This window comes from Danio aesculapii, chromosome 19 (assembly GCF_903798145.1).
Source record: "Danio aesculapii chromosome 19, fDanAes4.1, whole genome shotgun sequence".
In the NCBI taxonomy this organism is placed as follows: Eukaryota; Metazoa; Chordata; class Actinopteri; order Cypriniformes; family Danionidae; genus Danio; species Danio aesculapii.
Window position 1 is genome coordinate 43608477 of NC_079453.1, and position 24351 is coordinate 43632827.

Consider the following 24351-nt stretch of genomic DNA (forward strand, 5'->3'; position numbering starts at 1 on the left):
AATAATAATAATAATAATAATATAAACAATAATATAAATAAAAATAATAATATAAATACTACTACTACTACTACTCAATAATAATAATAATAATAATAATCTTAATAATAATATAAATAAAACAATTAATATAAATAATAATAATATCAGTAATAATAATAATAAAATATCATAATTCTATCAACTTTTACAAAATCATCTTTACATAAATTAAAATATACTTTATTCCTATGATGGGAAGCTGAAATTCCACTCCAGTCCTCAGTGTCACATGATCCTTTAGAATCATTCTAATATCTACATATTCTGCACCACAAACCTTCCTTGATTAATATATTTTAAAACCTCACTGTCCTGTTATTCAGTGCAGATCTCGTTTAGAAGTTGTGAGCGATCCCGTTTACTGGATGCCATCAAGGATCTTCAGTCAGAACATTGATCGCTCTAATTGAAGCGATAGCCATTTCCTCACAGTAATGAAGCCACCGTAATAACCTGCTGTAATATAATATACAGGCTAATCAGCCTCAAAACGAGCTCTTTTATAGAGGGCTTTAACTGGTGAGAGTTTCAGAGGTATAGTTAAAAAGTCATCAGGCTGCATCAAGCCAAAGAGGAAATAACAACTAACAGGTTGCAGCAAAGGGACATTTAACCCTTGCTTGCTCCATTAATGAGATTGGCTTAATGGAAGACCCGACCCCCCTTCTGGTCTTTATCCCAATAATTAAGACCTGAGGCCATAGTGATGGGGTGTCCTCCCCCCTTCCAATTGGAGCATATTGCTTATTGATTTTACCCAAAGGTTTCATGCCTGGCAAAGAGTTTTTCATAGAAAGCTGTTGACCTAAAGATGGGATCTAATTAATGGAAACATATATTTGTCTGAGCACCAGTTAGAGTCTATTAAAAAAGGACTTTTCTAACTTGGTGTTTTTGTCTAGCTTCTACACTGTAAAAGATGCTGGGTTCTACACAAATCCTTCATGTGTCCCACACAAATCGATTAGTTAACTTAAAAGTATTTACAAATTGAAGTAGATAAACATAGAACAATTAGTTTTATCCCAAAAAAACACTTAAGAATGGTGTTGTTTCAACTCATTTAAACAAGTATTTTAAAACGAGAAGAAAAAGTCCAAATCTATCTATCTATCTATCTATCTATCTGTCTATCTATCTATCTATCTATCTATCTATCTATCTATCTATCTATCTATCTATCTATCTATCTATCTATCTATCTATCTATCTATCTATCTATCTATCTATCTATCTATCTATCTATCTGTCTGTCTGTCTGTCTGTCCTGTCTGTCTGTCTGTCTGTCTGTCTGTCTGTCTGTCTGTCTGTCTATTTATCTATCTATCCATCCATCCACCAGTCCATCCGTCCATCCATCCATCCATCCGTCCATCCATCCATCCATCCATCCATCCATTCATCCATCCATCCATCCATCCATCCATCCATCCATCCATCCATCCATCCATCCATCCATCCATCCACCCACCAGTCCATCCGTCCATTTATCCATCCACCCACCAGTCCATCCATCCATCCGTCCATCCACCAGTCCAATCATCCATCCACCAGTCCATCAGTCCATCCATCCATCCATCTATCCACCAGTCCATCCGTCCATCCTTCCATCCATCCTTCCATCCATCCATCCATCCATCCATCCATCCATCCATCCATCCATCCATCCATCCACCTGCTAATCATTAGTCTATCCTTCCATCCGTCCACCAGTCCATCCGTCCATTCGTCTATCCATCTATCCAGCAGTCAATCAGTCCAACTTTCCATCCATCCATCCATCCATCCATCCATCCATCCATCCATCCATCCATCCATCCATCCATCCATCCATCCATCCATCCATCCATCCATCCATCCATCCACTTATTTAAAATGAGCTGAAACAACACAATTCTTAATTTTTTATGTTCAATCCACTTAAATTAGTAAAAACTTGATCAATTGTGTGTAAAATACATTTTTTACACCGTTGGCAAGATGTTTAGCTTGATCTAAAGAAAAATATATAATTTTGACTTATTATTTCTCAAAACAAAAAACATTTAATAATTATCTAAAATGCTTCTTGATGTAAAATTCTTTAGATATACTAAATATAGAATCAACACAAAAGCTCTGATTAACACATAATTAAAGCGTTTTTTGCAGTGTAGAGTACAAAAGAAGCTAATTGATTAGTGGTAATTGGTTAACAAGGAGGGTGGAGACAAACTGCAGGGGTTTGTTTCTTTTAAAGAGGAAACACAAGCCTGTTGCATGACTTTGAACTTGGCATATGCCACCTAATCATGGTCAACGTTTAAACAAAAGGCAAACTTACCACAAATGACCCACACAAAGCAGTGTTTGTGCAGGCGGCTTGTGGCTGTTGTTGTCAGGAAGAATTTAACTCCCATTATGGAGTCAAAAGAAGGCCACCCGGAGCAGAGCAATCCCCCCCCCTTTCCTCATAGCTTCTTTACTATTCCTCCCCCAAGTTTGCATTCAGCTATTGTTTACGTCAGGTCTCCTGCTGCTGCTATGGATATAATGGGAGAAGAAGAGAGCGAGGGGTATTTGTGAATGTTCATATGCATTTACAATTTCTTTCAAAGGCTTATATCACTTTTCAAAGTGGCAAGCCAGTTTCAGTCATGCTGCAATCTTCTCAGGATAATGGAGAAGAGAGAGTCCTATAGAAATTCTAATGAACATTCAAATTAGAATAATTGACATGAGTCCTTATAGCTTTGAAGTTTCAATATTATATCCAGTTTTTCCCCCTTTAGATTAGCCGTAACTAACCTGCACAGATCTATGGGTTAAAAACAAGATGCCCTATGCATTTTGGTGTTCGCAGGAATTAAATGTATGCATTAAATGCAATTAAGGTGTCTCCTTTAATGGATCAAATAACGTTTGTGAAAATAAAATGTAAAAATGTGCTGTTTGTTCAAACTTCTTATTTAAAATGAGCTGAAACAACAGAATTCTTGAGGTTTTTGGGCACAATTAAATTTATGTTCAATCCACTTAAATTTGTAAGTATGAATACTTTAACTTAATTCCTTCATGTTGTCCCAACACAAATCCATTGGATGGAACCCAACATTTTTTACAGTGTATTTATCAGTTTAATATATATTTACATAAAAGGGAAACCAAATATATATTGACCTGTTCTAAAATATGCAAAACTAAATTCCAGTGTATTATAAAGTAAAAAAAAAGCTTCTTTCTGACAAATGGATAAAACTATTAGAAGGATTCTTGCCACATATAAAGATATAAATGACATTTCATTAGTATTTTATGATCCTTAAATCGAGACTTTTAATATGTCATCAAATGATTCTGGTTGTAATTATACCTGGGAAGAGTTCTTGGCATATAAAACATTGCTGCACTGAATGACCATTTAGTAGCATGTTAAAATGCTTACATAATAATAAATAGATACATTTAAAGCTGTATTGCACTTTTATTAAAATCATATTAATCCTACTTCCATTAAATGGTCAGAGAGTCAGAAAGACATTAATATATTTATTTAACAAGGATGCATTACACTGATCATAAGTTAACATTAATGCTTACCATGTTAAAAAAAGAGTTTACTTCACATGTGCTGTTATTTCTAATCATTAAAACAACCTCAAAATTCAGCTTTCCATATTAGAAATAAGAAATAATACATTTTATTAACATATTAAAATGCAAATAAAAAAGTTTTATTATGTATTAGATGTTGCAAATTGTAATATTCCAAAACATAACTATTAATAAATGTATTATTAGAGAGGATAAAAAATAAAAACTTTAAAATATCTCAAAACTTTTGAACAGTTTATATAATGTGTATATAACAATTCTTATATTTTATTTTATTTTATTTTATTTTATTTTATTTTATTTATTTTATTTTATTTTATTTTATTTTATTATTTTTTATTTATTATATGTTATTTTATTTTATTTTATTTTATTTTATTTTATTTTATTTTATTTTTATTTTATTTTATTTTATTATTTTTTATTTTATTATATTATATTTTATTTTATTTTATTTTATTTTATTTTATTTTATTATTTTATATTTTATATTTTATTTTATTTTATTTTATTTTATTTTATTTTATTTTATTTTATTTTATTTTATTTATTTTAATTTTATTATATTATATTTTATTATATTTATTTTATTTTAATTTTATTTTATTTATTTTATTTTATTATTATATTATATTATATTATATTATATTATATTATATTATATTATATTATATTATATTATATTATATTAAATTATTTATATTATATTATATTATATTATATTATTTATATTATATTATATTTTATTATATTATATTATATTATATTATATTATATTATATTATATTATATTATATTATATTATATTATATTATATATATTATATTATATTATTATATTATATTATATTATATTATATTATATTATATTATATTATATTATATAGCACTTGCTTAAAGAAGCTTGAATGGTGGTGGGGGTTATTCAGAATCTTTGTCACCCTGACCCTTGAGGACATTAGAATGGAGTCTGGCCTCCAACAATAGTTTCTGAAGTTCAGGGTCCAAAATTAGGCTGGAGACAATAGACTGAATTGGGGGCTGGGACCGTGTGTGTGTGACTGGACACAGGTCGTCTGTCTTAAACCCTGCGTTGTTCATCCACCCTTCACCAACTCTCTCATGACCCTTTAGGGACCGGGGTCACAGCCCAAAGGGGTGTGTATGGGTGGGGGTCTCCTGCTGCTCAGGATACATCCAACAACCCCCTAAAAATCCCATTTCCATCCACCTCTCATCTGAATGATCAGAATTACCCCCGGACTTCTTTGAGCTCTTAATCGCACTTGTGTTCGGGTCTCATGCAGGTTGGAATGGGTTATTATTAGCACAGACTCTTAAAATCTGCATGCACCGTCATCACCATAGTGGAGACTAAAGAGATCTTAAGGTGATTGCGATTGCATGGTTTTGCAAAAAAGTCTTTGTGAAAATCCTGTGAATCCATATATTTTATTGATTATGATTAGCGTTCATTCGTTTAAATCATGCTGACTCACATCAAGCAAAAAATAAATTAATTAAACATTATTCGCCCTCCTGTGAAATTGTAAATATTTCCAAAACTATGTTTAACAGAGATAGGAGGAAGTCTTATTTCTTTTAGGCTGATTGTTTTAAGACTGCTAAGATGGTCAATATTATTAGCCCCCTTAAGATTTCTTTTCCTGATTGGCTACAGAACAATGTTCAGTTGTCCAATGATTTGCCTAATTAAACTATCTTGCCTAATTATTCGTTATTTTATTAGTTATTATTAAATACATTGATTAGCAATCTTCTAAAAGCTCTTTTGTTTCATTAGACTAAAAAATATGTTAATCTGCAGTTTTTCTTGTCTCTTTAAGTCATCTGCCTTGCAAACTGAGCAGCTATTGCTACTTTTAATTCTCTGGACCCTATATTGTTATTATTATGCTATTTATATACAGGACTCTGGTGGTCCCCTTACATTAAATTATTAACTAAATAATTAAATAACTAATCTAAATAAACTAAACTAAATTAAATAGCACGACTACTAGTATCTTATCTTTAAAACCTTACTAGTATGTATTGTCATCATGTCAAAGACAAAAGAAATGAGTTATTAGTATTTAGTTATTAAAACTATTACGTTGAGGAAAAAACACTCTCCATTAAACAGCACTTGGGAAATATAAAAACGAAAACTACAATTTCACAGGAGGGCGAATCATTTTGTCTTCAGCTGTATTCCTGCACCCACACCTTTAATTCTAAGAGCCATGTGTTATACTCAGTATCTGTGAGTGCAGCTTGTGTGACATAACCCCCCATCCCCGGGGACCTCTGAATTTCATTAACACTTGGGGTGGAGTACGCCAGGGAAGGGTCAGATGTAAGTTAGCCCTCATAAAAAACCAAAAAGGAAAAGACAGACTCGTCCCATCTACATCTGCTCAGCTTGTGACCTAACCAAATGGAGCATCCCAGATATCCCCTTTAGTCTATAGGCCTGAACTCTCAGAAAGATAGCATTTTCTGGGAATGTGCCTTTTCAAAGGTAATCACATTTATAATGTAGGTAGTAGTAGCAATATGTACACTTAAAACACTACATGGCACCCTTCAGAGGTAAATTTATTTATGAGAGTGTGTATATGTAGCATGTATATGTGTATATATAATATGTGTATATGGAATTCAAAATGGTGTCCTCTTGTCACTTACAACATGACACAGAGTAAAAGAGAGTACGGTCTTTTACTCTGCGTTATGTTGTAAATGACGAGAGGACACCACTTTGAGTCTGCACAGAGAATGTTATTATGTTTATCGGCAGCTTCAGCTTATACCATTAAATGTACACTCTTTAGTTAAAAGGAAAAGGTGGAATAAAACATTCAAACAATTGTGCAACAGGTATGGCTGCTTGGACTATACCATCTTAATGTTAACCCCAAGGGGGAGAAGAGGTGAAACCACTGTCACTTTACACACTCTTTTTACATTTATATTGTGAACACAAAACATTTTTAAATGAACAGTCACTAAACAGGAGGAAAATATAGGGAAATCAATATACTTGAAATGATCCTGTTACATATATTTATGCACACTGGTATTGATATTGTTCAGAATCAGAATCAGCATCAGAAAGAGCTTTATTGCCAGGTATGTTCACACATATGAGGAATTTGTTTTCGTGACAGAGCTTCTACAGTGCAACAGGATAACAGAGACAGGACAAAAAACAGATAATAAATATATATAAAAAAAATAGTAGTGAGTGCAAATATACAGATTGACAAGTGTATGTACGTGTTTGTTACTATATACAACGTTATATGTGCAGCTGTTATATGCAAATTGGCATGTAAGTGTGTGGTTAAATAAGTGTATAAAAGTGTATAGCAAGTAGTGATGTTGGTTCCACAAGGTGTTGGTTCCACAAGGTGCTCCAACTCTTATCAAACACAGCTGATCCAGATATTGTTCAAGGTGTTGGAGTACTAACCATTTCTGCAGTCATATTTTGGAGCAATAATTTATTTTCAGTAGTTAAAGACAGCATCTAATCATTTCACCATGGTTTACAGAAGACATCCTTAAGCATATCAAAATACCTTGTCAGTATTTAGTTTCCTTTTTACCTAAATAATTCTGTTACTCTGAATGACAACATTATTTCATTCATATTTTAACATTTCCCTTTTGTAAACCTAATAGGATGTCCTGTATTTTATTAATATATACTTCTAAATACTACACATATATGTTTCGTCCTTATATTTAAGCATAATACTACATATTGTAAGAGCTTAGAGGGGTAAATGTTTAAGTGAATGATTATATGAATAACCACAATGTTCTTGGCACATCAATCTATATTTAAAGAAGAAGGTTAAATATGTGTGGAATGATTTGCCATTGTCTTTCAGCACATTAAATTAATGAATCAGTGATCATACTGACTTTTATTATATTTCAAATTAAATCAAGAACCACGTCTCTCTGGCAAACAGGTCAAATCTAGTGGATTGAATGATAGTGATGATGATAAACAGTATAAAGTATTAAACTGTGAAGATTTTTAAATGCATTTAATTAGTGTTTTAGAATTGACATGTGATAGTTCACTCAAAAATGAAAGTGTACTCACACTCAAGTGGATCTAGATCATTGGTCTCAAACTGGATTCCTGGAGGGCCGCAGATCTGTACAGTTTTGCTCCAACTCTTATCAAACACAGCTGATCCAACTAATCAAGGTGTTCAATACTACTAGAGACTGTTAAGCAGGTGTGCGTTGGAGCTGGTTGGAGCAAAACTATGCAGAGCTGCGGCCCTCCAGGAATTGAGTTTGAGACCATTGTTCTAGATTTATATGAATTTTGAAAACAAAGGAAGATATTCTGAAGAATGTTGGTGAAAAAAACAGCCTTTCTTCAGAATATCTTGTTTTGTGTTCAGCAGAAGAAAGAAACTGAAATCGGGTGATATCAAGTCGAGGATGGGTAAATTACAACAGAATTTTCATTTTGGATGAACTATCTCCTTAAATTAAGTGTTTTAAAGTTTATTTATTATAAAACCTAATCTTAATAACTTGTTGATTTTATGAATAACCACAATGCTCTTGGCACCTCAATCTACAGTCGAAGTCAGAATTATTAGCCCCCCTTTGAATTTTTTCCCTTTTTTATTTATTTCCCAAATGATGTTTAACAGAGAAAAAAAAAATTCACAGTATGTCTGATAATATTTTTTCTTCTGGAGAAAGTCTTATTTGTTTTATTTCGGCTAGAAAAAAAGCAGTTTTTCATTTTTTTATGAGCCATTTTAAGGTCAAAATGATTAGCCCCATTAAGAATTTTTTTTTTGATTGCCTACAGAACAGACCATCATTATACAATAACTTGCCTAATTACCCTAACCTGCCTAGTTAACCTAATTAACCTAGTTGAGCCTTTAAATGTCACTTTAAGCTGTATAGAAGTGTCTTGAAAAATATCTAGTCAAATAATATTTACTGTCATCATGGCAAAGATAAAATAAATCAGTTATTAGAAATGAGTTATTAAAACTATTATGTTTAGGAAATGTGATGAAAAAAATCTTCTCTCCGTTAAACAGAAATTGGGGGAAAAAATAAACATGGGGGGGCTAATAATTCAGGGGGGCTAATAATTCTGACTTCAACTGTATATCCTCAATGAAAATCAACATTTTAGATGCCAATATAAAAAGAAAACTACCTAGACATTTTTAATATGCACATTTTTGGCTGAACAGTCTCTATCAAGACCGACTTGTGTAAGACTTTGACGATAAAACATATTTTAATAAAATGTGTATTTTTAGATGATATTAGAGGACCTTTTTATTCTGGTAATATTTTAAGGGAAATGTTTAAAAAGGTGTCTTCTGGAGGAATTTTAGAATATTAATCATTAATGAAACCAAAAGATTATATATGACTCTTTTCAGTGTTGTTGTTAGTTGTATGTTTTTTTGTACAATGAATGTTTATTAAGAAACCGATATGATTGCATGTTATATATTGCATGTTGTATAGGTTTTGCCATGAACATAGCCAATGCTGCTGATATGGCATTAAAACATAAATACATAAATCTCTATCATGACCAAGTGCAGGTGGCCTTCGAGGACCCAATGGTCAGAAATGAGAATATTTTAGCAAACAGCAGAACACAAGTGCATATTGAATGGGGGGTGGAAGGAGGTTATATCTAACAGATGCAGAAGGTACTTCACATCTCATCTAGTGCAAGTTCAAGCCCAGACTTGTGCTCTTTACCATAACAGCTGCCGGAGACAGCGGCCATCTCCGGAGGTCACGTTCAGCCTGGCTTTAGGTCTGGAGTTCTCCATATGAAAAGCGCAGGAGATTGTAGATCGGCCATGTAGTGGGTTGACAATGAGAGAGGACCAGGGTGAGCCCGTGGCATGGGAAAGTCACCCTAGAATCAGACTGAATGGAAAATGGGGGTTTGAGACGGTGGGGGTCTGTATAAGTTGGGGGCAGATGGTCCAGACTTAGAGAGGTGCTATAAGGCTCCTGGTGGTTGCTGAGAGTTGTTTTTTTGGGGTGTCGTCACAGGCCTATTGTCATCAGGGTGGGTTCACTCAAAAGAGATTCCTTTAACTTGACCCCATAACTCACCCTGATTCTCCATCCCTTCGTCTCTGGCTTTGTCGGAGCCCTCTATGGTTCACTGGTTGCATTGCGTTTGTCTCTATTGTGGCCTTCAGGTTTGGTTTGGTGATACAGAGTAAATAGGGAGATATGCTTAGATGGCGGAGCGCACAATGACATCGCTCATGAGACACAATTGCAGTTTTTTTTTTTTTTTTTGGATATGGAAAGTTTGCCCTCGGAGGGGTCACTTTCAATGGCGTTTGGGGTTTTGTTTGAGTCTTGAAGTGTTTGAACACAACAAACCCAAAGAGCTAAAGGGTTTTCAAGCATCAAAACAATAAAAGTGCAATAGAGCTTTAAGTTTTTGATGCATGTTACAATGTGTCTGGTTTAGTCGGATATTTTTATGAATATAAATATAATGACTATATGTATTTTTAGCCATGATATACAGAAGACACACAGTGTAACAATTGTTTATATAGCAAAAAAACTTTTAATTTCATTTTTAAACACTGTATTTGAGAATTAAAGTGGAACCGCAATATTAATTAACTTTATTTTTAATGAGTTTGTTTTATGTTGTACATGAAAATAAGACTTTTACACTCATCAACTATTTCATTAATAATTTCAGTTATTATTATTTATGAGTATATGCGATATTTGATACATTAATATAATTACTTGACTTGCAATTAACATGCTTGAGTTCTGAAATAAGCTATAATGAGTGTTACAGAAGTCAGTTCAAGTGTTGATTTGATCCAGTTTAATGCAGAATCAGTGCCAATCGAAACTGATTTAACTATAATTGTTAATATCCAGAACATCTCTCTTAGTTGGTGGATTATAAGCAATTTTCAAAGTTTAAACATAATTATAACCCTATTTCTGTCAGTTGCTTAGTTAGTTAGTCAGTTGGTTATTTAGTTGGTTAGTTAATTAGTTAGTCAATTGGTTAGTTAGCTAGTTAGTCAGTTGGTTAGTTAGTCAATTGGTTGGTCAGATAGTTAGTTAATTAGTCAGCTGGTTAGTTATTTAAGATACTTTAAGATACTTAGTTAAGATATTAATCTTAAAGTAAATTAAGCCATCCAATACATCAAATATATAAAGTATACATAAAAAAACATACTTCGACTTGGGGGAGGGTGGAAAAAAATAAGTATTAATACTTCATTAATACATTAATACTTGAACTGTTTAAATCCGTCAAAGTTTTTTTTTTAACACAATCCAAGCTATTAGAAGTTGAAAGTACAAAACCTTTTTATGATATAGGAATCCTGGATATGTCTCTGAGTGTGTGTGTGTGTGTGTGTGTGTGTGTGTGTGTGTGTGTGTGTGTGTGTGTGTGTGTGTGTGTGTGTGCGTGTGTGTGTGTGTGTGTGTGTGTGTGTGTGTGTGTGTGTGTGTGTGTCAGTGTGTGTCAGTGTGTGTCACATTTGGGTGGCTTAGTTTAAGCCTAAAAGACTTTTACTATCAATTGTTAACATCGACTTGTTCAACGTGAGCTTGTTTATATTGAATTACCATTAAGCTTAATAATGATACTATTGTTTTGCTACATCTGCTTTGTTGCACATTGTAAATTTGCCAAAATTTTTTAAGTTTGCATTATTGATTTTGATCGTTTCCTGCTAAAACTTTGAAACAATCTATTAAATAAATAGCTACAAAAATTAAAACCTCCTCTTCTCTCTCTCAGGTTTGTGTAATGGATCAGAGCTGGCTTTTCTCATAGAGCCCAGTGATGTGATCGCTGTACGGGACAGGCCGCTGATGCTGGACTGCAGGGTGGAAGGTGAAGGTCCAATCACAGTGACGTGGCACAAAAACGGAGCGCCGCTGCCTGCTACCATTGGCAGTCGAGCGAAGATCCTGTCCAATGGTACGCTCCTCATCCGCAGCTTCCAGAAGAGACGGGATGGAGATGCGACCGATGCTGGAGAATATTACTGCGCTGCACAGAACCACTACGGCATGCTGGTCAGCCGTAAAGCCCGTGTGCAGCTCGCATGTAAGCAACCCATCAGAAACATATTCACATTGAACCTCGCATGGTTTTGGCCACTTTTTTATTTTACAAATTCGCAGAGTTAAATTGTTGAGTTTTACCATTATAGAAACCGCTTAGAGCATCTCCAGGTCTGGCTGAAGCACTTTTATCTTAGCTTAGCATAGATAGTTGCTTTGGATTAGACCATTAGCATCTCATAAAATTAGCAGTCATAAAATAAGCCAAGGTGCACGGTGGCTCAGTGGTTGGCACTGTCGCTTCACAGCAAGAAGGTCGCTGGTTTGAGTCCCGGCTGAGCCAGTTGGCATTTCTGTGTGGAGTTTGCATGTTCTCCCCATGTTGGTGTGGGTTTCCTCCAGGTGCTCCGGTTTCCCCAAAGTTCAAAGACATATGCTATAGGTGAATTGGGTAAACAAATTTGGCTGTAGTGTATGAGTGTGTGTGAATGCAAGAATGGATGGATGTTTCCCAGTACTGGGTTGCAGCTGAAAAGGCATCCGCTGCATAAATCCTATGCCAGAAAAGTTGGTTCATTCCACTGTGGTGACCTCTCATAAATAAGGGACGAAGCCAAAGGAAAATGAATGAATGAATGAAAATAAGCCTATTTTCAAAAAAGTGGAGTGTTCCTTTAAGGCAGTGTTTCCCAACCCTTTTCCTGGAGGCACACCAACAGTACATATTTTGGATGTCTCCCTTACCTGACTAATTAACTTCAGGTTTTGGAGTCTCTTCTTATGTTCTAATTAGGTGATTCAGGCGTGTTTGATTAGGGAGACATTGAAAATGTGTACTGTTGGTGTGCCTTCAGGAACAGGGTTGGGAAACACTGCTTTAAGGCACCGCTGATGAAAATAATAAGTATAATAAGTATTTTCCTAGCTGATTGATTACATTAAGAACAGCAAACCTTTGTGTATCAAATGTTGTAATATGTTATATTTAAATATGCAAATGAGTCACTATTTTTATAAATATGCACAAATTTGCGTACATTACTAGCACAAAAATGTGAACAATGAATGAAGTCAAGTTACAAAATGTATTTATTTATTTTTTTACATGTTAGAATCACATTTATTTGCAGAAGGGATTGATATCCTTTTATTAGTGAATTCAAAAAACACTTCAAATAACCCCCTATAAAATAGATCAACTTTTAGTAGAATAAATTGTATACAGTCAGGCAAATTTTCTACAAATATAGCTTTCTAAAAATCTTCAAAATTCAGATATGAATAGCCTACAACTGAGTAAAAGGGCTGCAGAAGTGGAGATGTATGGCTCAGTACAGAAGAAAAAAAATCTCATTTTGAAAAAAGAAGCATTTAAAGGTATTTGTGGGTGATTTTCTTTCACTGAACAAAATAATTCAAAGATGATTCCTTGAATTTACGGGATTTTTTAAAGTTAAATGGTTGTAAACAATTTATTTGGGCTGAATTTAAACAAAAAATTAAATTGAACAATATTAAATTGAATTTGTTTATTATTTTAGTTTTCCTTTTTAAAGCTTTAGTTGGTAAATTACCACAGTATATAGCTAATTTGTTGGAGTACTGTTCAAATACTTACAATACCAGATCAGCAGATATACTCTTATTTAAGATGCCATTTTTTCACACAGAATTAGGTCGATCTGCATTCTCCAAGTGTGCTCCAAATGTATGGAATGAGCTTCAACATATACTACATATGAAATCCGTACCATCTATTGCTATATTTAAAAATATATTAAAGACTCTCAATTTAGAACAGTGCACATGTTTTAACAATTGATTATGGTTTCTACTATTTTTGTATATATTTGTATGTGTGTTTTGTGACATGTATTTTTATTTTATTTTATTTTATTTTATTTTATTTTATTTTATTTTATTTTATTTTATTTTATTTTATTTTATTTTATTTTATTTTATTTTATATTTATTTTATTTTATTTTATTTTATTTTATTTTATTTTATTTTTATTGTAATTTTGTCCTAAGCTGCCTGTCTTGATCAGAACTCCTTGGTAGAAGAGATATTGTATCTCAATGGGACATTCCTGGTAAAATAATTCAATAAATAAATAAAATAAAAAAATTCAACCCATATAAATTAGTTGCAACAATTTTGCATAAATCATTTTTTTTAGTGTAGATTAGACTAAAAAAACTCTTTATGTAAAGCCAAAAAGCCTAAAATCTCCAAATTGACAAGTGTATGAAAAATCTGATCTCCCGGCAGTGTCTCGACTTAGTGAGAAACGCAGCAGACTCCACTTGTGTCTCTTAGTCGCAGCTTTTCCTCTTTTCTTCCTCATCTTCTCCCTTTGGTCCTATAAAAGCAGTAGGATGGGTGATAATCCTACAGAATTATAGTTGTCACTACATGCTTCCCCAGAAGCAGCGATGTTACCATGGCAATGAACTCTCCTTGGGAGCCCCTTCTCCTAAAACCCCTAACTATTGATTATATGAATGACCAGGCCATTTAGACCACACAATGCTCTGGACAGCGCAGGCAACATCCCCAGCCAAAAAAAAGCAACATTTTAGATGACAGGATCAAGTTATCATAGTGAATAGAAAGAGTTGTTGTTGATGGAGCACATGGAATTCACAATTATTTTTACATATTATACTCTAAACTGTTTTTAGTAATGTCTAGAAATCAATTGTACTCATTTTTTTATCATCATCCATCAGAAGAAATTAAACTCACAAAAAATATATAAAAGTATTTGTATGGATTTCACAATAATGCTAACTATAATGTAGCTAAATCTAATTAAATCCATTTAATTTTGTGATAAATATGTAGAATGAATGCGTATATATATATGTATATATATAGTCAGGATGCATGTTTAATCGTTTCATTTTCTTTTCGGCTTAGTCCCTTTATTAATCTAGGGTCGCCACAGCGGAATGAACCGCCAACTTATCCAGCATATGTTTTACGCAGCGGATGCCCTTCCAGCTGCAACCCATCACTAGGAAACACCCATACATACTCATTCACACTCATACACTACGGACAATTTAGCTTACCCAATTCACCTTCCGGAGCACCCGGAGGAAACCCATGCCAACATGGGGAGAACATGCAAACTCCACACAGAAACGCCAACTGAACCAGCCAAGGCTCGAATCAGCGACCTTCTTGCTGTGAGGTGACATCGCTACCCACTGCGCCACCGCGCTGCCCTGTTTAATCATTCGTACACTAAAAAAAGTAACTTATAAACTTTTAAAAAGTAATTTAATAACTTGTTATTATAATATATAATATAATAATAATTTAAAACCTGTTAAAAAGTAATAAAAAATCATAACTTATTTATTTGATGGCAATTTCTTTAATCTTCAGTGTCTCCTGATTATTGAGAAATTATTTAAATGTACTGATTAGCGTCTCAAGAAACATTACTTTTTAATTATCAACATCAGAAAAATCTGATTTTTTAATGATTTTTCAATGTATTGAACAAAATGAACAAAAGAACTGCTTTTATTTTAAATAAAACATCACATGATGACCCTCTTATCTACAGTATATATTTGGATTATCTTTATGCAATCAACTAATATTACTTTTACAGTTTTTTATGATTGCTTACACACTAAAATTAAACGTTTACCACAACTACCAAAACCTTACAGTCAGGGAGCAAAACACAAAACACTTCATACTTTTTGCAAAACATTACACACAGTGATTTGCAGATCACTAATCGGCTCTTACTGGTTGACCAAGTCTCACTGGAAGAAGAGACAGAGCTGTCTCAATGTGATCTCCTAGCTAAATAAAGGAAATAATAATAATAATAATAATAATAATAAATAAACACACTTAGATGCTTTTGACAAAAAGCTTTTATAATAGAATTTCCTTGCAATTTCAAAGCAAAGGCTTTCAAATGAACAGACATGAAACAATTGGTTAAAAACAGTGTGCAGGCACACTGGTGCAAAACTGTAGACACACCATTCAGCTGGAACCACAATAAAAATCAATAGGTATAAACTTCACTAGTCTTCAATAAATATGTTTACAGTAGTATAGCTATAAATATTAGTCTTCAATAAATATGTTTACAGTAGCATAGCTATAAATATTAGTCTTCAATAAACATGTTTACAGCAGCATAGCTGTAAATATTAGTCTTCAATAAATATGTTTACAGTAGTATAGCTGTAAATATTAGTCTTCAATAAACATGTTTACAGCAGCATAGCTGTAAATATTAGTCTTCAATAAATATGTTTACAGTAGTATAGCTATAAATATTAGTCTTCAGTAAACATGTTTACAGCAGCATAGCTGTAAATATTAGTCTTCAATAAATATGTTTACAGTAGTATAGCTATAAATATTAGTCTTCAATAAACATGTTTACAGCAGCATAGCTGTAAATATTAGTCTTCAATAAATATGTTTACAGTAGTATAGCTGTAAATATTAGTCTTCAATAAACATGTTTACAGCAGCATAGCTGTAAATATTAGTCTTCAATAAATATGTTTACAGTAGTATAGCTGTAAATATTAGTCTTCAATAAACATGTTTACAGTAGTATAGCTATAAATATTAGTCTTCAATAAATATGTTTACAGTAGTATAGCTATAAATATTAGTCTTCAATAAATATGTTTACAGTAGTATAGCTATAAATATTAGTCTTCAATAAACATGTTTACAGCAGCATAGCTGTAAATATTAGTCTTCAATAAATATGTTTACAGTAGTATAGCTGTAAATATTAGTCTTCAATAAACATGTTTACAGCAGCATAGCTGTAAATATTAGTCTTCAATAAATATGTTTACAGTAGTATAGCTATAAATATTAGTCTTCAGTAAACATGTTTACAGCAGCATAGCTGTAAATATTAGTCTTCAATAAATATGTTTACAGTAGTATAGCTGTAAATATTAGTCTTCAATAAACATGTTTACAGCAGCATAGCTGTAAATATTAGCCTTCAATAAATATGTTTACAGTAGTATAGCTATAAATATTAGTCTTCAATAAACATGTTTACAGTAGTATAGCTATAAATATTAGTCTTCAATAAACATGTTTACAGTAGTATAGCTATAAATATTAGTCTTCAATAAACATGTTTACAGTAGTATAGCTATAAATATTAGTCTTCAATAAACATGTTTAAAGTAGTATAGCTATAAATATTAGTCTTCAATAAACATGTTTACAGTAGTATAGCTATAAATATTAGTCTTCAATAAATATGTTTACAGTAGCATAGCTATAAATATTAGTCTTCAATAAATATGTTTACAGTAGTATAGCTGTAAATATTAGTCTTCAATAAACATGTTTACAGTAGTATAGCTATAAATATTAGTCTTCAATAAACATGTTTAAAGTAGTATAGCTATAAATATTAGTCTTCAATAAACATATTTACAGTAGTATAGCTATAAATATTAGTCTTCAATAAACATGTTTACAGTAGTATAGCTATAAATATTAGTCTTCAATAAACATGTTTACAGTAGTATAGCTATAAATATTAGTCTTCAATAAACATGTTTACAGTAGTATAGCTATAAATATTAGTCTTCAATAAATATGTTTACAGTAGTATAGCTGTAAATATTAGTCTTCAATAAACATGTTTACAGTAGTATAGCTATAAATATTAGTCTTCAATAAATGTTTACAGTAGCATAGCTGTAAATATTAGTCTTCAATAAATATGTTTACAGTAGTATAGCTATAAATATTAGTCTTCAATAAACATGTTTACAGTAGTATAGCTGTAAATATTAGTCTTCAATAAACATGTTTAAAGTAGTATAGCTATAAATATTAGTCTTCAATAAATATGTTTACAGTAGTATAGCTGTAAATATTAGTCTTCAATAAACATGTTTACAGTAGTATAGCTATAAATATTAGTCTTCAATAAACATGTTTACAGTAGTACAGCTATAAATATTAGTCTTCAATAAACATGTTTACAGTAGTATAGTTATAAATATTAGTCTTCAATAAACATGTTTACAGTAGTATAGTTATAAATATTAGTCTTCAATAAATATGTTTACAGTAGTATAGCTATAAATATTAGTCTTCAATAAATATGTTTACAGTAGTATAGCTGTAAATATTAGTCTTCAATAAACATGTTTACAGTAGTATAGCTATAAATATTAGTCTTCAATAAACATGTTTACAGTAGCATAGCTGTAAATATTAGTCTTCAATAAATATGTTTACAGTAGTATAGCTATAAATATTAGTCTTCAATAAACATGTTTAAAGTAGTATAGCTATAAATATTAGTCTTCAATAAACATGTTTACAGTAGCATAGCTGTAAATATTAGTCTTCAATAAATATGTTTACAGTAGTATAGCTGTAAATATTAGTCTTCAATAAATATGTTTACAGTAGTATAGCTGTAAATATTAGTCTTCAATAAATATGTTTACAGTAGTATAGCTATAAATATTAGTCTTCAATAAACATGTTTACAGTAGCATAGCTGTAAATATTAGTCTTCAATAAATATGTTTACAGTAGTATAGCTATAAATATTAGTCTTCAATAAATGTTTACAGTAGTATAGCTATAAATATTAGTCTTCAATAAATGTTTACAGTAGTATAGCTATAAATATTAGTCTTCAATAAATGTTTACAGTAGTATAGCTGTAAATATTAGTCTTCAATAAATGTTTACAGTAGTATAGCTGTAAATATTAGTCTTCAATAAACATGTTTACAGTAGTATAGCTATAAATATTAGTCTTCAATAAATGTTTACAGTAGTATAGCTGTAAATATTAGTCTTCAATAAACATGTTTACAGTAGTATAGCTATAAATATTAGTCTTCAATAAATGTTTACAGTAGTATAGCTGTAAATATTAGTCTTCAATAAACATGTTTACAGTAGTATAGCTATAAATATTAGTCTTCAATAAATGTTTACAGTAGTATAGCTGTAAATATTAGTCTTCAATAAATATGTTTACAGCAGTATAGTTATAAATATTAGTCTTCAATAAATATGGAAGGCAGGGTCGCAGTAAAAAAGAGGAAGCACAAAAGGGAGGAAGATTGGTAAACAGGAGACAGGATGGGGGAGATTTTTTTTAAATTGAAATGTAAACATCACCAGAAAGCGAAATAAGTAAGCTTTACATTGTTGCATGATTTGTTAGCATAGGGCAACATTTAGCTATCAGTCTGTCACTGTTTGGTGAATTTAGTATGTTCATGTACCTTATAGCAATATCTCTGAAACAAGATTGATTTAAGATTGATTACAGCAGTGTGTAAATGAAGCAAACAGATTTATCTTGAATGAAGTGTGTGTGTACCGTACGGTGTCCAAATTGTGTTTTGTTTTACTGTTGTAAAGTTTTGAATGAAGTGTTTCATTTTGCAAAAGAACTGATGTGTTCTGCTGTTTGTGTGTGTGGATGAGGAAACTGTGTGTTGTGTTTTGACAAAATGAGCCTTCATTTCAAAGTTATGCTTAAGCAATCGTACAAAACTGTAAACAAATTACCAAAAAAAATTCTGTGTTGATTCAACTCAAATATTGTATGAAATATGAACAAACCCATCTATCGGTTACTTTTTTTTAACCCAGTGTTTGTTTTAGTGCGTATTTTATGCACATTTTTACACAGCATTTTTTATTATTTTATTACACCATCTCACTGAAATTTCTATGTCCCACAGCTCTTCCCAAATTTCACACTCACCCTGAGTCAATGTCAGTAGATGATGGAGGCGTTGCACGTTTCCAGTGTCAGGTCAATGGTATTCCTGAAGCCAGCATCACTTGGGAGAAGGACCATGTTGTGCTCGGTACATCTGATGACAGGTAACTACAGGTCTTACAGTCATTTTCATTAACTTCACATTCAAGAATCTTTTAAGGACTTTCCAGGTCCATTATCTTCAAATTCAAGTATTTCATATGGAGACATAGTTCAGTCAGAGCAAAGTTATGTATTGTTTTTTTGTAATAAACATTGTTACAGTTTTCACGTGTCAAAACACCCATGTAAAAATGCAGTATTCTTTTTTTACTTTGTATGTTTTATCTGTTTATTAATCTTTTACAGATATAACAAAGTAATTTTACAGAGACATTTAAACAAATATTATCCCACCGCTACCCTCTAAACAAGTTGAAATGACATTTATGTTAAAGAAAAGAAATAAAATAATACTAATGATAATAAATAAATAAAATAAAAATAAAAAATAACATCTGTACAGAAAACACACAATACCTTGATAACCCAATTCTACAAAAATTTGTACAAAATACCTAATTATGTTTGCTTTGCAATTGAATGGCCCTAAGAATTAGATTGTCAGTTTGTAGAGAAACTGACATGCTCAGAAAAGAAAATTCTAAATGGGTCCCATGTTTCAGAAAAAGCCATTTATTGTAAACCTGATTTTTTCCAAATGGATGAAGCTCATTGCATCTCGCAACCAGTTGTCAAAACTTGGAGGAAATCTTTGTTTCCATAATAACAGAATACATTGTCTTGCTAACAGTGTCAGAAATACAAGGGCGTTTGCAGTACAGCTCGATAACCCTGCTATATTTTGAGAAAGTCCAAAAAGTGCAATAAGGGGACACGGTTCGATGTGTATCATTGTCACAGAAGAGAAACACTAGAAAATTGATATCCAAAAAGAAGTGATTGATGGACAAAGCCAAAACATATGTATTAAGTCTGCAGGTGCTTGATTACAGCGATCACATATAGGGTCCAAGTCTTGAGTTATTTTTGCCAACCTCACTTTTGTCCAGTAGATTTTTTGTCCATGCACAGATAGAGGAGGTATGAACGCGGGACAAAATCTGGTCCCACGTCTCGTCCTCAAATGTAAGATTGAGGTCTGACTCCCACTGTTGTTTAATAAAATAAAGAGAGGTAGCAGAGAAAGAGGAGATCAGCCTGTAGTAAATAGACAGTATACTTCTTTTATCTAAGGGTGCTTCAAAAATTTGGTCAAGTTGAGATTTTGGTGGAAGGTTCGGAAAATCTGGATTTGAGTGCTTAACAAAGCTTCTAAGTTGCAAGTATCTAAAGAAATGAGTACCAGGAAGAGAAAATGTTTGTATTAATTGTGAAAAGCTGGGAAAAAATATTATAAAAATGCAGTATTCTTTATAAAAGTGAAGAATATTTAGTACACCCTATGCTGTGTTGTAAAGTGATCTGATGTTAACTTTTGCATGGATTGTATTGAAAAGAGCATAGACTTATGTAACCAGAAGTTTTAAGATATATGATTTTTTCTTGCTCATTATCCTCATAAGTAAAGCAATTCAACGTTGCATTAAATAAAGTATTTGTGCTACAGATTATCAGCAAATTTCAAGTACGCATGAATGTCAACACAAAACAAGACAAAGCACTTCACATGGGAAACATTTAACATGTTGCATAAATGCACATATCTAAGGTAAATTAAATTAGGTAGTACTGTCGCCTCACAGCAAGAAGGTCGCTGGTTCAAGCCTCGGCTGGGTCAGTTGGCGTTTCTGTGTGGAGCTTGCATGTTCTCCCTGCGTTCGTGTGGGTTTCCTCCGGGTGCTCCGGTTTCCCCCACAGTACAAAGACATGTGGTACAGGTGAATTGGGAAGGCTAAATTGTCCGTAGTGTATGTGTGTGAATGAGAGTGTATGGATGTTTCCTAGTGATGGGTTGCAGCTGGAAGGGCATCCGCTGCGTAAAACATATGCTGGATAAGTTGGCGGTTCATTCCGCTGTGGCGACCCCGGATTAATAAAGGGACTAAGCCGAAAAGAAAATGAAGGAATGAATGAATGAAGCAAGATAGTGATCCGAGGCCACAATATGTCGGCGAAACAACAAGGTAGCAGACCAGCAGAAATATTATAGAAACTTTATTTCAGAAAACTTCTTGCACAAAAAAAATTCAAGCACTTTCAAGGATCAGTATCTATGTATGTTTATTAAGATGGATGTTTCATTGTCTTTTTCACCATCACAGGTACACACTTCTCCCAATGGGAATCCTGCAGATTACAGGAGTTAAGAAAGCAGATGCTGGAATCTACCGATGCGTTGCCAGTAATATCGCCAACACCCGTTACAGCCACGAAGCTCATCTGAACGTAACCGGTCAGTACACATTCTTGATCTGCCAAACGTGTATATAACCTTGTAAACATAAGCTCTGTTCATCCAGGGATACGTTTCATATTGATGCTGTTGTAAAAGCAAATATCTTGAAATGTCATGGTGTCAAATGTCGTCCTTATATTAGTGATCTGTGTTTTAGCTCTGTTTATTTGTCTTTCTGTTCTCAGGAGGAGTTCCTCGCACCTATAAGGAGCCAGTCATCCTGTCTGGTCCACAAAACCTCACCATCACCGTCCATCAGACCGCCATCCTGGAGTGCATCGCCACCGGGAACCCTCGTCCCATTGTGTCTTGGAGTAGACTTGGTAGGAATACCTGTATTCTAATACCTTAAGATAACTCGGGTATACTTTGTGTACGCAATGATCTTTGCATAGTGTATGTATTGTGAATACAGTGCGAGTTAAGCTCTTGTGCACTGTAAAAAAAATGCAAGGTTCCACAATTCCTTCATGTTGTCTCAAGACAAATGGATTAAGTTAACTTGTTTTACAAATTTACTTTGATTAAACATAAAACAATTAGGTTATCCAACAAAATCCCTCTAGAATTGTGTTGTTTTAGCTTACTAGAATTAAGTAGTTTGAACAAGCAGCAAAAGTATTTTTTTCTGTCAATACATAGAGGGCTCAATAATGTGTTATGACCCGCTGTATGTGAACTGTCTGCCATATTGGAAAGGTCAAAACCTGGACAAACTGGAAAGCAAGCTATTTCCATGTATGAATGTTAGAGGTGTGAATCTACACTGGTCTCACGGTTTGGTTCGGTTATGATTATCATGCCTTCGATTGGATTCAATTCGATATCTCGGTCCATCATGGTGCATTGCTTTCCAATAACAGTTTTTTACTTAACAGCAAAGCAATGCTTGTATCAAAATGTGTAAATACATTTATATATTATTTGTTATACAATTTTGTCCTTTAATACAAGCAGTCAGATATATGAACTGTACCTTTAAAAACTCAAATAAATGCACAGAACAACATGAGCATTTATAGTAAACAAACAAATTTAAATGCCCCCGATCGCTTTCTGAGCCTTGTCTTTCGAGTTCTTTCTTACACCCCTATGATTGGTCATGCGCTTAACAGAGCTGCTATTGGCTGTAACGCTCTGGCACTGTCCACCAATGAGTTACACCGATAAACGGCAGTGGTGATCACAGCTGATCTATGATAGTCGTGGACGCGGTGGACAAAACTCGCTCTGCAGACATGCGCTCATGTCTGTATCTAGAAGTATCGCTGTAATAGCCGAGAGGAGAGGAAAAGTTACCTCATGACAGCAGGTCAAAGGTCCACAGTAAGAGAGAGAGAGAAGTTTAGTTTACTTTCAGTTTCTACATAACAGTGAAACAGGCTTCTGCTGTAGCTGTCAGTAAAAAAAACTGTATATCAAACACTGAGCTTTTAAGTAGTTGGAGTGTTTTAAATACTCGCCCTCGCCATAGTAAGCTACTGCAATATAGCGCAAATGAGATAAATGACGTCAGTACATAATAACCGGTTATGATTATTAATTCAATTCAGTTCAATTCACCCTTATTTGTATAGAGCTTTTACAATGTAGATTGTGTCAAAGCAGCTTTACATTGAACATCATAGTAAACTGAAACAGTGTAGTTCAGTTTTCAGTGTTTAAGTTCAGTTCAGTTTAGCTCAGTTCAGTGTGGTTTAATAATCACTACTGTGTGTCCAAACACTGAAGAGCAAATCCATCAATGCGCAGCTCGACAGATCCCGAACCATGCAAGCCAGTGGCGACAGCGGTGAGGAAAAAACTTCACCACGTTATTATTGAACCAATACCGAATTGTCCGCATTGGCATCGAGGTGCACTGAAGAAACAATTATTTTGACACCCTAATGAATGTCAATATCTGGAAAAGACTTACAGTAATTTAGCTGATTGATTTTTTTAAAACTTGTACAACATATAGCAAGCTAACATGCCATTAAAGGTTACCGTAGTTTATAAACTGTAATGTTGCATTAATGTAATTAAAATGTGAACCAACACATTCTAACCTGTGATTGTATATCACAAATGTTCTGGAGATTAAATCTCAGCTACTTTTGTTTTATAATCCGAGCCTGTTTATTGGAGTGAAGACAGGTTGACCATTCCAACATGGTCCAGTCAAGCCCGAAGTTATTCATTCCCCTGGCAAATTCTGACTTAAAATTACTTTTATTCAACCAGAGAGGTTTTTTTGACCAGAAATGATACAGACTTCTCCCAAAAGATAATAAGACGATGTATAAGAGGTGTCATTGTAGGGAAATAAGTCAGAATTTTCCAGGGGGTATGAATAATTTCGGGCTTAACTGTATGTCAGTGTTTATATGGTTTTTATGCGCAGCTTGCACATCCAGTACAATTATATTTCTTGCAATAATTA

The 24351-nt window shown here is 33.0% G+C and overlaps 1 protein-coding gene across 1 annotated transcript in view; it reads left to right on the forward strand.

The window, feature by feature from the left end:
* Window positions 1–11447: 11447 nt before the first annotated feature.
* si:ch211-57n23.4 (immunoglobulin superfamily DCC subclass member 3) overlaps window positions 11448–24351 on the forward strand; it is a gene marked incomplete at its 5' end in the record, with an annotated part of 35027 nt that continues 22123 nt past the window's right edge. The window contains 4 exons of the mRNA XM_056479203.1: window positions 11448–11781; window positions 19488–19632; window positions 21793–21923; window positions 22112–22249. Coding sequence (XP_056335178.1) covers window positions 11448–11781; window positions 19488–19632; window positions 21793–21923; window positions 22112–22249 — 748 coding nt within the window. The remainder of the gene's footprint in view (window positions 11782–19487; window positions 19633–21792; window positions 21924–22111; window positions 22250–24351) is intronic.